This window comes from Schistocerca serialis, chromosome 9, assembly GCF_023864345.2.
Source record: "Schistocerca serialis cubense isolate TAMUIC-IGC-003099 chromosome 9, iqSchSeri2.2, whole genome shotgun sequence".
Classification (NCBI taxonomy): domain Eukaryota; kingdom Metazoa; phylum Arthropoda; class Insecta; order Orthoptera; family Acrididae; genus Schistocerca; species Schistocerca serialis.
In genome coordinates, this window is record NC_064646.1 from 286914959 (window position 1) to 286929693 (window position 14735).

A 14735-nucleotide genomic window follows, 5' to 3' on the forward strand; every position below is an offset into this window, starting at 1 on the left:
TTGATCGTCCACTCTTATTATTCCCTCTTGGTTGTTGAACATATTGTATATGACCCAACTCTCCCTATAGCTTACCCCTACTTTTTTCAGAATCTCGAACAGCTTGCACCATTTTACATTGTCGACACTTTTTCCAGGTCGACAAATCCTATGAAAGTGTCTTGATTTTTCTTTAGCCTTGCTTCTATTATTAGCCGTAACGTCAGAATTGCCTCTCTCGTCCCTTTACTTTTCCTAAAGCCAAACTGATTGACACCTAGCGCATTCTCAATTTTCTTTTCCATTCTTCTGTATATTATTCTTGTAAGCAGCTTTGATGCATGAGCTGTTAAGCTGATTGTGCGATAATTCTCGCACTTGTCAGCTCTTGCCGTCTTCGGAATTGTGTGGATGATGCTTTTCCGAAAGTCAGATGGTATATCGCCAGACTCATATATTCTACACACCAATGTGAATAGTCATTTTGTTGCCACTTCCTTGAATGATTTTAGAAATTCTGATAGAATGTTATCTATCCCTTCTGCCTTATTTGACAGTAAGTCCTCCAAAGCTCTTTTAAATTCCGATTCTAATACTGGATTCCCTATCTCTTCTAAATCGACTCCCGTTTCTTCTTCTATTACATCAGACAAATCTTCTCCCTCATAGAGGCTATCAATGTATTCTTTCCACCTATCTGCTCTCTCCTCTGCATTTAACAGTGGAATTCCCGTTGCACCCTTAATGTTACCACCGTTGCTTTTAATGTCACCAAAGGTTGTTTTGACTTTCCTGTATGCTGAGTCTGTCCTTCCAACAATCATATCTTTTTCGATGTCTTCACATTTTTCCTGCAGCCATTTTGTCTTAGCTTCCCTGCACTTCCTATTTATTTCATTCCTCAGCGACTTGTATTTGTGTATTCCTGATTTTCCCGGAACATGTTTGTACTTCCTCCTTTCATCAATCAACTGAAGTATTTCTTCTGTTACCCATGGTTTCTTCGCAGCTACCTTCTTTATACCTATGTTTTCCTTCCCAACTTCTGTGATGGCCCTTTTTAGAGATGTCCATTCCTCTTCAACTGTACTGCCTAATGCGCTATTCCTTATTGCTGTATCTATAGCGTTAGAGAACTTCAAACGTATCTCGTCATTCCTTAGTACTTCCGTATCCCACTTCTTTGCGTATTGATCCTTCCTGACTAATGTCTTGAACTTCAGCCTACTCTTCATCACTACTATATGGTGATCTGAGTCTATATCTGCTCCTGGGTACGCCTTACAATCCAGTATCTGATTTCGGAATCTCTGTCTGACCATGATGTAATCTAACTGAAATCTTCCCGTACCTCCCGGCCTTTTCCAAGTATACCTCCTCCTCTTGTGATTCTTGAACAGGGTATTCGCTATTACTAGCTGAAACTTGTTACAGAACTCAATTAGTCTTCTCCTCTTCCATTCCTTGTCCCAAGCTCATATTCTCCTGTAACCTTTTCTTCTACTCCTTCCCCTACAACTGCATTCCAGTCGCCCATGACTATTAGATTTTTGTCCCCCTTTACATACTGCATTACCCTTTCAATATCCTCGTACACTTTCTCTATCTGTTTATCTTCAGCTTGCAACGTTGGCATGTATACCTGAACTATCATTGTCAGTGTTGGTCTGCTGTCGATTCTGATTAGAACAACTCGGTCACTGAACTGTTCACAGTAACACACCCTCTGCCCTACCTTCCTATTCATAACGAATCCTACATCTGTTATACCATTTTCTGCTGCTGTTGATATTACCCAATACTCATCTGACCAGACATCATTGTCTTCCTTCCACTTCACTTCACTGACCCCTACTATATCTAGACTGAGCCTTTGCATTTCCCTTTTCAGATTTTCTAGTTTCCCTACCACGTTCAAGCTTCTGACATTCCACGCCCCGACTCGTAGAACGTTATCCTTTCGTTGATTATTCAGTCTTTTTCTCATGGTAACCTCCCCCTTGGCAGTCCCCTCCCGGAGATCCGAATGGGGGACTATTCCGGAATCTTTTGCCAATGGAGAGATCATCATGACACTTCTTCAATTACAGGCCACATGTCCTGTGGATACACGTTTGTTACAGGATCATTTAGTGATCGTGAAAGAGTTACGGAGATGATAGATAAACTCCAGTGGAAGACTCTGCAACAGACACTCAGTAGCTCAGTACGGGCTTTTGTTGAAGTTTCGAGAACATATCCTCACTGAGGAGTCAAGCAGTATATTGCTCCCTCCTATGTGTATCTCGTGAAGAGACCATGAAGATAAAATCAGAGAGATTAGAGCCCACACAGAGGCATACTGACAATCTTTCTTTCCACGAACATTAGGAGACTGGAATAGAACGGAGAACCGACAGAGGTACTCGAGGTACCCTCCGCCTCACACCGTCAGGTGGATTGCGGAGTATAGATGTAGATGTAGACGTAGATGCCAGTGCAAAATTGCAAGGTACAAACTGCCACTGGTCAGAAATTGAGAGGAGTCAAGATACAAGCCTTAATTCCTGTTCAATTAGGACAGTTTTCTGTATGATGCAATTTTTTGATACTAGAGAAAATAATAGTTGATTGTTTAATTGGTATGGATACATTTAGGACATACCAAGTACAAATTGATATAGGTAAGGGCCAATGTCCTTTCACTGTAAATAACCAATTGTTTGTAACAGACCAGATCAGGGGAAGTACTAATAGATGTAAAACTGAAATTACTCACAACCTAGAAGTTCAATAGGTAAATCCCATATTATGTTTGTCAATACATACAGTGATGAACAGTCATAAGCAGAAGAAATAAATGTCTGCACAATACACACAAAGATGAGTGAATCAAAGTGCTTGTCTAAAGAACAGCAAGCAGAACTTACGGAACTGATATTCGTTCATATACATTTATTTAAAAAAAAGGGACCAGGTATTATTAAGGATTTTGTGCACAAAATGGAAGTGTTATTAATATCTCAAACGAGAGGGTAGGCACCCATTTGTACACCTCTAAGTTGTACATATGTATAATAATATTAGATTTAGGATGCTGGAAAATCACATTTCAGAATTTATGTTGTTAGCTGGTAAGGAAAATTTTTGTTTATTTTTTTCCCCTTGTATGTCACCTGTGTAAATGATAAGTTGGGTGGAAGTAACGAGGAAGAACTTTACTTTTATGTGTCTAGAGATGACAAAACTTTAAACACAACACTTTGCCTAGTGGGCAGCCTAGTTGTAAATGAATAAACGAACTTGTGAAACACATGGTAGCGTGCACTGCAATACACAACTTGCCATGACATTAGTGGTAACAGAGCGATGCAGCGCATGCACATAGGAGAGTAAGTTAGTCAACAAACCGCAAGTGGATGCCTGCCAAACACAGCTGAAACTGTTGGAACACCCACAACAAACAAACCCCAAAAAATAACAAACCGTATGAGCTACAGCCTGCACTAGCATTTTTAAAACCTATTGCATAAATTGGGACATAGAAAATTAAGGAAGAGTCTATCTACACAATACGCGCAAACAAGGATAAGCTAAGGAATTGCATACATGGAAATGGAATCCTAAACTATGAGATATTTACCGAAGTTATGCTACTATGTTCATTATACCTATATATTTACAAGTTTAAGTATTGAAAGTTGTTGTTGTTGTTGTTGTTGTGGTCTTCAGTCCTGAGACTGGTTTGATGCAGCTCTCCATGCTACTCTATCCTGTGCAAGCTTCTTCATCTCCCAGTACCTACTGCAACCTACATCCTTCTGAATCTGCTTAGTGTATTGATCTCTTGGTCTCCCTCTACGATTTTTACCCTCCACGCTGCCCTCCAATGCTAAATTTGTGATCCCTTGATGCCTCAAAACATGTCCTACCAACCGATCCCTTCTTCTAGTCAAGTTGTGCCACAAACTTCTCTTCTCCCCAATCCTATTCAATACCTCCTCATTAGTTACGTGATCTACCCACCTTATCTTCAGCATTCTTCTGTAGCACCACATTTCGAAAGCTTCTATTCTCTTCTTGTCCAAACTGGTTATCGTCCATGTTTCACTTCCATACATGGCTACACTCCATACAAATACTTTCAGAAACGACTTCCTGACATTTAAATCTATACTCGATGTTAACAAATTTCTCTTCTTCAGAAACGATTTCCGTGCCATTGCCAGTCTACATTTTATATCCTCTCTACTTCGACCATCATCAGTTATTTTGCTCCCCAAATAGCAAAACTCCTTTACTACTTTAAGTGTCTCATTTCCTAATCTAAGCCCCTCAGCATCACCCGACTTAATTTGACTACATTCCATTATCCTCGTTTTGCTTTTGTTGATGTTCATCTTATATCCTCCTTTCAAGACACTGTCCATTCCGTTCAACTGCTCTTCCAAGTCCTTTGCTGTCTCTGACAGAATTACAATGTCATCGGCGAACCTCAAAGTTTTTATTTCTTCTCCATGAATTTTAATACCTACTCCGAATTTTTCTTTTGTTTCCTTTACTGCTTGCTCAATATACAGATTGAATAACATCGGGGAGAGGCTACAACCCTGTCTCACTCCCTTCCCAACCACTGCTTCCCATTCATGCCCCTCGACTCTTATAACTGCCATCTGGTTTCTGTACAAATTGTAAATATCCTTTCGCTCCCTGTATTTTACCCCTGCCACCTTCAAAATTTGAAAGAGAGTATTCCAGTTAACGTTGTCAAAAGCTTTCTCTAAGTCTACAAATGCTACAAACGTAGGTTTGCCTTTTCTTAGTCTTTCTTCTAAGATAAGTCGTAAGGTTAGTATTGCCTCACGTGTTCCAACATTTCTACGGAATCCAAACTGATCTTCCCCGAGGTCCGCTTCTACCAGTTTTTCCATTCGTCTATAAAGAATTCGCGTTAGTATTTTGCAGCTGTGACTTATTAAACTGATAGTTCGGTAATTTTCACATCTGTCAACACCTGCTTTCTTTGGTATTGGAATTATTATATTCTTCTTGAAGTCTGTGGGTATTTCGCCTGTCTCATACATCTTGCTCACCAGATGGTAGAGTTTTGTCATGACTGGCTCTCCCAAGGCCATCAGTAGTTCTAATGGAATGTTGTCTACTCCCGGGGCCTTGTTTCGACTCAGGTCTTTCAGTGCTCTGTCAAACTCTTCACGCCGTATCTTATCTCCCATTTCATCTTCATCTACATCCTCTTCCATTTCCATAATATTGTCCTCAAGTACATCGCCCTTATATAAACCTTCTATATACTCCTTCCACCTTTCTGCCTTCCCTTCTTTGCTTAGAACTGGGTTGCCATCTGAGCTCTTGATATTCATACAAGTGGTTCTCTTCTCTCCAAAGGTCTCTTTAATTTTCCTGTAGGCAGTATCTATCTTACCCCTAGTGAGACAAGCCTCTACATCCTTACATTTGTCCTCTAGCCATCCCTGCTTAGCCATTTTGCACTTTCTGTCGATCTCATTTTTGAGACGTTTGTATTCCCTTTTGCCTGCTTCATTTACTGCATTTTTATATTTTCTCCTTTCATCAATTAAATTCAATATTTCTTCTGTTACCCAAGGATTTCTATTAGCCCTCGTCTTTTTACCTACTTGATCCTCTGCTGCCTTCACTACTTCATCCCTCAGAGCTACCCATTCTTCTTCTACTGTATTTCTTTCCCCCATTCCTGTCAATTGTTCCCTTATGCTCTCCCTGAAACTCTGTACAACCTCTGGTTCTTTCAGTTTATCCAGGTCCCATCTCCTTAAATTCCCACCTTTTTGCAGTTTCTTCAGTTTCAATCTGCAGTTCATAACCAATAGATTGTGGTCAGAATCCACATCTGCCCCTGGAAATGTCTTACAATTTAAAACCTGGTTCCTAAATCTCTGTCTTACCATTATATAATCTATCTGATACCTATTAGTATCTCCAGGATTCTTCCAGGTATACAACCTTCTTTTATGATTCTTGAACCAAGTGTTAGCTATGATTAAGTTATGCTCTGTGCAAAATTCTACAAGGCGGCTTCCTCTTTCATTTATTCCCCCCAATCCATATTCACCTACTATGTTTCCTTCTCTCCCTTTTCCTACTGACGAATTCCAGTCACCCATGACTATTAAATTTTCGTCTCCCTTCACTACCTGAATAATTTCTTTTATCTCGTCATACATTTCATCAATTTCTTCATCATCTGCAGAGCTAGTTGGCATATAAACTTGTACTACTGTAGTAGGCATGGGCTTTGTGTCTATCTTGGCCACAATAATGCGTTCACTATGCTGTTTGTAGTAGCTAACCCGCACTCCTATTTTTTTTATTCATTATTAAACCTACTCCTGCATTACCCCTATTTGATTTTGTATTTATAACCCTGTAATCACCTGACCAAAAGTCTTGTTCCTCCTGCCACCGAACTTCACTAATTCCCACTATATCTAACTTTAACCTATCTATTTCCCTTTTTAAATTTTCTAACCGACCTGCCCGATTAAGGGATCTGACATTCCACGCTCCGATCCGTAGAATGCCAGTTTTCTTTCTCCTGATAACGACGTCCTCTTGAGTAGTCCCCGCCCGGAGATCCGAATGGGGGACTATTTTACCTCCGGAATATTTTACCCAAGAGGACGCCATCATCATTTAATCATACAGTAAAGCTGCATGTCCTCGGGAAAAATTACGGCTGTAGTTTCCCCTTGCTTTCAGCCGTTCGCAGTACCAGCACAGCAAGGCCGTTTTGGTTAATGTTACAAGGCCAGATCAGTCAATCATCCAGACTGTTGCCCCTGCAACTACTGAAAAGGCTGCTGCCCCTCTTCAGGAGCCACACGTTTGTCTGGCCTCTCAACAGATACCCCTCCGTTGTGGTTGCACCTACGGTACGGCCATCTGTATCGCTGAGGCACGCAAGCCTCCCCACCAACGGCAAGGTCCATGGTTCATGGGGGAAGGTATTGAAAGTACACACACTAATTATATGAAGGAGCCAGAAAATCCTTGCTGCAGGTAAACAAGTAAGTACAATACGAGTGGTGAACTGAATAAGATGTCGCATCACACTTATAATACACTTTATCTTTCAGATTTATAAGGTAAGTAGAGATTTAAATATGACATTGATTAAGTTTGTGATAGCACAACTGCACACGAAAGTAAATGAATACATGGTTGAATATATGAAAGAGGTATTAGTGACCATCGAACCACTGTACACTTATCTTTGAAGATTTAGTTTTTTGTTAGTATCCTAAAGTGAAGAAAGATAAATGCTTGTCGAGTGGTAGGTACCATATAAACATAAGAAAGGGCCACACCGTAAGTAAATATAGTTGTAAGTTTACAATATGTGTGAATGTGGTAGTGTGAAAATATGGGTAGAAGAATACAGTTGCAGTATGTCGCATATCACAATGCTGAACTAAGGTGGAGCACTACCAAATAATCAAGGGGTCAAAACCAAACTACTGTGAGTGTCAACTACTTATTAAAGCGTGAAACATCTGATTTACATGGAACTTTTTTTGCATGTTTGTTACTTATATAATCACTATTTTACACTCATTGTACATGACATATAGAATTGATGAAAGAACTCTGTATAATCACAACAGTCTTTTATGTGTGTGTTCTGCCGTCGCTTCGTGAGTAGATTTTTTTATCTATGCAATTAAATAATAATATTACATTATTGTATGGTAGTTACCTTTATCAGTTGTCGTGTATGTGAGATCAATATTAGTTACTGAGTATGTAGTTTGGCGTGTCAGCTGCAGTAGCAAAAGTGGTCCAGAAGAAAACACAGGATCAGGTAATTTATAGCCACACATAGTTGACAGTAATGGAGCAGAGGTTGAACCTCCATCATATACCTGTAGAAATAAGTAATGCATCATCACAACCAATACTGGAAAAAAATAAAATGCAAAAAAATGAGAGAGAGAGAGAGAGAGAGAGAGAGAGAGAGAGAGAGAGAGAGAGAACTATTCAACAATAATTTGAAAAGGGTGGATTGCTATTCACCATATAGAAAATAGAAGAGATGTTGAGTCACAGACTGGCACAGCGAAAAGGCTGCTAAACATTTAAGTTTTTGGCCAAGAGGCCCCCTTCTGAAGTAGAAAACACTCACACCGGAACAAGTTATGTGAAAGTGTGTCTGTTTTCTAATAGCTTTTTTGCTGAAAGCTTAAGTGTTTAGCAGTTTTTTCACTGTGCCTGTCTGTGACACAATGTCTCCTCTATATGGTGAGTAGAATCTATCCTTTGCATAATATTGTCATTATTCCATCCTGGACTTCCCACTGTTTGATTCTACATTTATTCACATTTCTCAGTTTTGTATCAACAAAACATTTCTTTGATTTCACCATTTGAATTAATGCTACCTTTATATACTTTCAACTATAATTCCACAACTGATACAACAAAAAATATTAAAAATATGCAGAGTGAAAATCTTCGATGGGTTCAAAACAATAACTGAGAAATTAAACAAAGACTTACATTACAGATTAAAAGTACAGTATCAGAGTGGAACTCTTGCTCTTAACTTTCTGTGCCATACTCTGCAAACAAGCCATAAAAGGTACCATGGGCATCCACTGACTCTTAAATTGACATTTTTTGTACAAATGAGATGGCCAATTTCAAGAAATCCCATGCATTAAGATCTAAATTTTACAGGTGGCAGTAAAAATTTACTTGCCTACTGAATAGATGTATAAAAATTCTATTCTACAGATTCCAGTGGATTGGCAGGGGGTACTGGCAAATACTGCCACCACCTGGAATTTGCGACAAATTTACAATTTTTCCTTGGGAGATAAGTGGTAACTGACCTCCTGCACACTTGAGCTAAACTGTGCATGGTATTCCTGCTGCAAATTAATTTCTGAAGATGTGTGGCTAGAACTGGAAACCACTAAGATCAGGAACATAACAAATATTTCCACTGTCTTGGTCATCACTGGTGTATTCATTCCAAAATGCTTTCTATCCACATTTAAAATACTGTGAAATCACACACTGAACAGTTGAAAAAGCTGATTTGTGTTGATCGTTCTCAGTGTTTTGGTGTGCCTTAAATCATCATATAATAGAACCTGACAATTTTAATAGTTCACTGAATGTGTCCCCCCTCCTCCTCCTCTACCTCAAACCCATTCTCTCTTGTAAAATAGATAAAGCGATAAGAAGCTCTGTTCATTATTTTAGGACTTCCACACTTTATGTGCACCAACATTAAAATGCCTTATACCTAATTAAAAATTCCTTGCTTAGTACAGTTAAATTGTGCACCTGAATTCATTTTCAAGCTAAATGAATTTATACTTACTTTCATACTGTCTGCATTGCAGTCACCACCAATATAGAAGTCAGATACATATAAAGATATTGTACTATTCTGAGGTGCTGAAATCACTATTGTGCATGAAGCTGTAAATCTGTCAAGCTGGATCCGTCCTTGCACATGGGAGTAATTACGATTACAACCTGAAATAGAGCATTTATGGCATTAAATGCAGCATGCCACCAACAGGATAATAAAAGAAACCTTTCATGAAAAGAGCCACACTTGTGTGAATATCAAGAGCTCAGGTGGTAAGACAGTACTGAGCAAAGAAGGGATGGCTAAAAGTTGGAAGAAATTTGTTGAAGTGCTGTACAAAGGAAACTAAATTGAAGGCAGGGTTATGGAAAAGAAAGAGGAAGTAGACAATGATGAGATGGCTGATAAGATACAGTGAGGAGACTTTGTCAAAGCACTGAAAGACCTCATCTGAAACAAGGCACCTGGAATATATAAAATTCAATCAGATTATTAAGATCCTTTGGAGAACCATCCATGGCATAATCATGTAATATATGAGTCAGGTCCATTACCTTCAGACATCAAAAAGAATATAATAATCCCAGTTACAAATAAAGAAGGTGCTAACATTTACAACAATCAGTTCATTAAGTCATGGCTACAAAATACTGACATGACTTGTTTACACAAGAATCAATAACTCAGGCAGCTCACAACTCTTTTGTGTGTACATGTGTGGTTAGCATGGAGCCTGAAGCAATTGCAGCACATATTTCCTTTCCTGTGCTGCAATCTTCCTTCTCTTACTTATGTTCTCATGATGACAGCATTTGATGCTGACCCAGCTATTCTCTAGGTTCTGCTTTCCTTTCCTAACATATTCATTCCTTTACTTAGCATCTCCTTTTGGCTGAAGTAATTTTTGGTATCCTTCTGATTTCCACCTTCATTCTTAAAATTTTTCTTTAGCCTGGACTGACTGGGAAAAGACACCTTAAATAGCAAGAATTGCATGCATTATTCAAGATAATCTGCCCGTAATATCTGCATAGTCGCATATGTATGCTTAAAAGCCAACACGATAGCCAATCTGACATGGTGAGGTCTTTATATACCCTTTTGGTAGAGCCCTGACACCAAACGTATCACACTGCTGATGCGGGAGCTGCTAGCTCCCCACACTTGCCAAAGAGTAGATCTCCCTCATCCTGGGGCATCCGGACTCATGGCAATGTTCCATTGTGCCAGATGATGATCTTTGGTTGCAGCTCTGTGGCATCCATCAGATGAGCCCGTGATCAGAATGGGTAGCATCAGAACAGACATTTCACACGTGAACCTCATCAAATAAAACCAAAACCATTGCCCTTCTGATCCAGTCATCTCATGAGACAGGTACCGAAATTTCAACGTGAACAGTAATTATCCTTCTACTTTCCCTACTGTGCTGATCTTACCTCATGGGAAGATGTACAAGCTAGATGCTTCGGGGTGAAACAATTTACTGAACATTTGGTATATACTTGAACAGATTAAGATACTTTTGCTGTGATGAAACCATTATTCTTGTGTAAAAAATTGAAGATAAATTTGGAGAAGTTGAGTCCCTGGGAAAATGTGCAATGTATTATTTCTCTTCATCCACACACTGGAGCTAACATTGGCACCAATATTAGCCAATAGTTAAGAGGCAGTGCACACGCATTGGAGCCAAAATTTGGTTGAATTCATGTAGAACCACCGTAAGCATGTGTGATGAACAGATCACTACCAGTGATTTTGTGGATTTGAACATTAATAATTATATTTCATCACAGCAAAACAAAAAATAAAATCAAGACAGTGAACAATGACCATAACACGTACATAAAAATACTCCAGGTTCCGATGATCTATTGTGTAACATTTAGAATAAAAAAACACAGTTTGAAAAATTCAGTTTAGTATCAGTCTTTGTGTGGTTTAATGCACACTTTACTATACATAAGATATATTCAGTGAAGAAAAATTCCAAACTCAATTGGAGATATGAGTAGTCCAAAAATTGAGAGAACAGTGTTAAGAGAAAAACATCCTGAAAAAAGTATATATAAGTAGTATATAGCACATGGTTAACATTGTATTTGAATTTGAAATAAACTGTGTGTTATGTGAATCAAATAGAGTAACTCTAACTTATGGATCAGATAGATTACGGCCTAACCCACCCCGGCTAGTCAATATAAACATAGTTGTATAGTGATCATAAGTTTATGAAATTAATACTTAAGCCATTACTTAGCTAAACTAGCTTTCTCCAGAGTTAGTTTATCATCTGTTCATTATTAGATCCAAACTTTGCAAAATGACTATAGTACCCATGTACAGAAGTATACCAAGATATTATTCATAGAGTAATTTGCATTTTTTTTACTTTGCATACTAAAGGATCCTGTTATAATTTGAAGTAAATAACTATCTGCTCATAGGAAGTTACATGCCTTTCTGTCTGATAATCAATATTTTCTAACATGAATACATGTTTCATTCAAATTTGCAGGAACTAACAAAAACAATTATTGAAATAATGTCTATTACAACTTTTCAAAAACCAAATCACTTACTTTACACTACTCATTATAAGCAAATTTCATTCCCCATAATCTTCCACCCACCAAATCAATTTTCAGTCTCGCGAAAAACAGATGAACTTACGCTGCTGATATTTCAGAAATGTTAAAGCATAATACAATTGTCAGGACTCTCCATCATTATAAAGTTCTTAGTATATCATACAGCTTAAGGTATACTGCAAGCTTAAGGTATATTGCAAGAACTTGGATGAAACAATCTTTATTGCAAAGCTCAGAAAGCACCTGAAAGTAAACTGATTTTGTGACATATTACAAGTTCCTTATCAGGACACCCTATTTTCCATTTTTGGGGTAGCACTCTCAGGAATATTGGATCTCTTTAATGCCTTGGCTGTACAGGGTATCTATGCAGCCAAGGAAAAATAGTTCTTGAATTTCTTCCAGATTTCCTGCTTAAAAATACAATTTTTCCTGGGTGAATATACACTTTTCCCCAAGTGAATATACACTTGTTTCCAAGTGCATGAACACTTCCTCCCAGATGAATATACACTTTTTCCTAGATGAATACACACTTTTTCTTGGTGAAAATACACATTTCCCGAGTTACGTGACAGTATACTTTCCCTCGGAGCTATAAAACTTTTCAATCCTTTGAATGGTTCAGGTATTATATGCCAGCATAGAACTCCCCTGCACTTTTCAAAGTATTGAAATAAAGATAGCAATGCACTTTTGTTAGCCAATCATAGATCATGTCACGTCATCTCTCCAGTCGATGACAGCAGATATTCAGAGGATAGGACATGTAATGTAGTCAAGCAACAGCGACACCACTGTGAAGTTTAAGTAGTGCAAATACACACATGGAAAAATCTAATAGTTTAAATTAATATACTTACAGTACAGCTACAAGAAAAGGTAAGTTTTCATGTATAATATTGATATTTAATTCAAACAGTAGTTTGTTTCTTTTTGTTAATACCTTTACACTTGGTGTGCATGATTTTTCAGCACCACTTGTGTATTATTTATTACATGTAGCTTGTCATTTGCAACCAAACAATGTTGATAAGAAATTTTGTTGGGAGTTAACTTGTCATCTTAAAGTAATTTAGTTTGTTGCGATATTTTGCGCCTACATTAATTTTTACTTACGTTTTCGTGTGGAAAGCCCTTTTATTCTCACATCATGGTGAGGTGTCATGGTGCACATGTAAATATAACACATATTTTCACAAATAAGGTCGTAAAACACTTTGCACTTCACCAAAACATAGTGTAACTGTGGCTGTTGTGTCCCAGCCCAGTCAGTGTTCATTTGTGCACCAGAGAGTTTGGCGCCAACTTTGAATTTTGTTTACATTTGTTTAAAAATGAATATAGGTGTGAAATATTGTGACAAACTAAATTACGTTTAGACTCCCAACAAAATTTCTCATCAACATTGTTTGGTTGTGTAGTAAATAATACACAAGTGGTGCTGAAAAATCATGCACACCAAGTGTAAAGGTATGAACAAAAAGAAACAAACTATTGTTTGAACTAAATATCCACATAGTTTTGTAATCATTACAGGTTAAATAAAACGGAAACCCACTGATGATGGCACAGTGGTGCTGAAACATGTTTGGGTACTTGAAAAAATTGTATTTTGCATAACGGTGGACCCCACGTCCTACAATTATAATATTGATCTTTTTTGCGTATTTTACCGTTCAAGGCACATAACACAAATATGACAGTAAAATTTTAAATAATGATATGAATGTCTGGTCTTCTGGACTTAAACTTTTTCTAAGTGGCTGGTCCCCAAAGTGTTAAGATTTAAATGAGAGTCAAACACTATGTAATTTAGAAATTCATTACACATTTTCACTCATAACATAATTCATCTTGTGTAAAAGGAAGTTTACTTTGAAAGTAATGCTTCGCAAACCACCATTCACAATATTTTCCCACAATCTCTTAGAAGCTGGTTTGTTTGAGCAGTTGCCAGAGAACACCAGAAAACAGGGGTTACTGGACATACACAGCTATGACGACATAAGAAGCTTGTTCTCAGTGTTTGCTCTGCTCATATGTCTTTTGTCACATTTCTGTTTGGAATTTTGTGTGCAGTAGGGCACCACGTGATCAAGTGTGGCACTGCGGTACATTGTTAGGAGAGGACATACTGAGTTATTTATTTTGGACAATTGTTTTATCATATCCTACCCAGATATGACATTCAAAATAAGAAAGCTCTGGCATAATATTCATTTCAAAACTAGACTCTGTAACTTAAGGTATCCTAATATTTTACTACATGATGACTATAACATTTTGTTATTGTTATTATTATTATTATTATTATATCCATACTCTACAATACTATTCATCCACTCATCCTAGCAGCGCTACAAAAAGCTAGTACGAAGGAATACAAATTTTTTGCAAAAATAAAAAAAAATTTGCTTCTATACACCAGAACTAACAACATTAAGTTTTTTATGAATTTTTCCCACTGTAGAAAAAATTAACAAGGTTATTTCTGAAGGCAAGAAACTGTACAATTGGTAGTTTATATTCTATTCCAGGAGTAAATATAAAGCCTTATGGGAAGTTACGATGATAAAACACCATGTGCTGCTAGTCTTGATATATAGCAAATTTGAGTCCCATATTTTTCAACTGGAATATGTCTCCCTCATTCTCACAGTTATGACCTTCTGTAGGAAATTGTCTTTTTGAAAAAAATGTTACATTTGTTGGAGACAACATCAGCCATAGAAGTGTATAAGTGGATGTAAACATTATTGGTACAGACACCTTCCAAGGCATCTTGCGTAACAATCATA

The 14735-nt window shown here is 37.7% G+C and overlaps 1 protein-coding gene across 1 annotated transcript in view; it reads right to left on the reverse strand.

The window, feature by feature from the left end:
- Positions 1-14735, reverse strand: part of LOC126419763 (cubilin-like) — a 753686-nt gene that overhangs the window by 27319 nt on the left and 711632 nt on the right. Inside the window, exons 65-66 of the mRNA XM_050086938.1 lie at positions 9347-9504; positions 7715-7880 (exon numbers count right to left, since the gene is read on the reverse strand). Of these exons, the coding sequence (XP_049942895.1) occupies positions 7715-7880; positions 9347-9504 (324 nt within the window). The remainder of the gene's footprint in view (positions 1-7714; positions 7881-9346; positions 9505-14735) is intronic.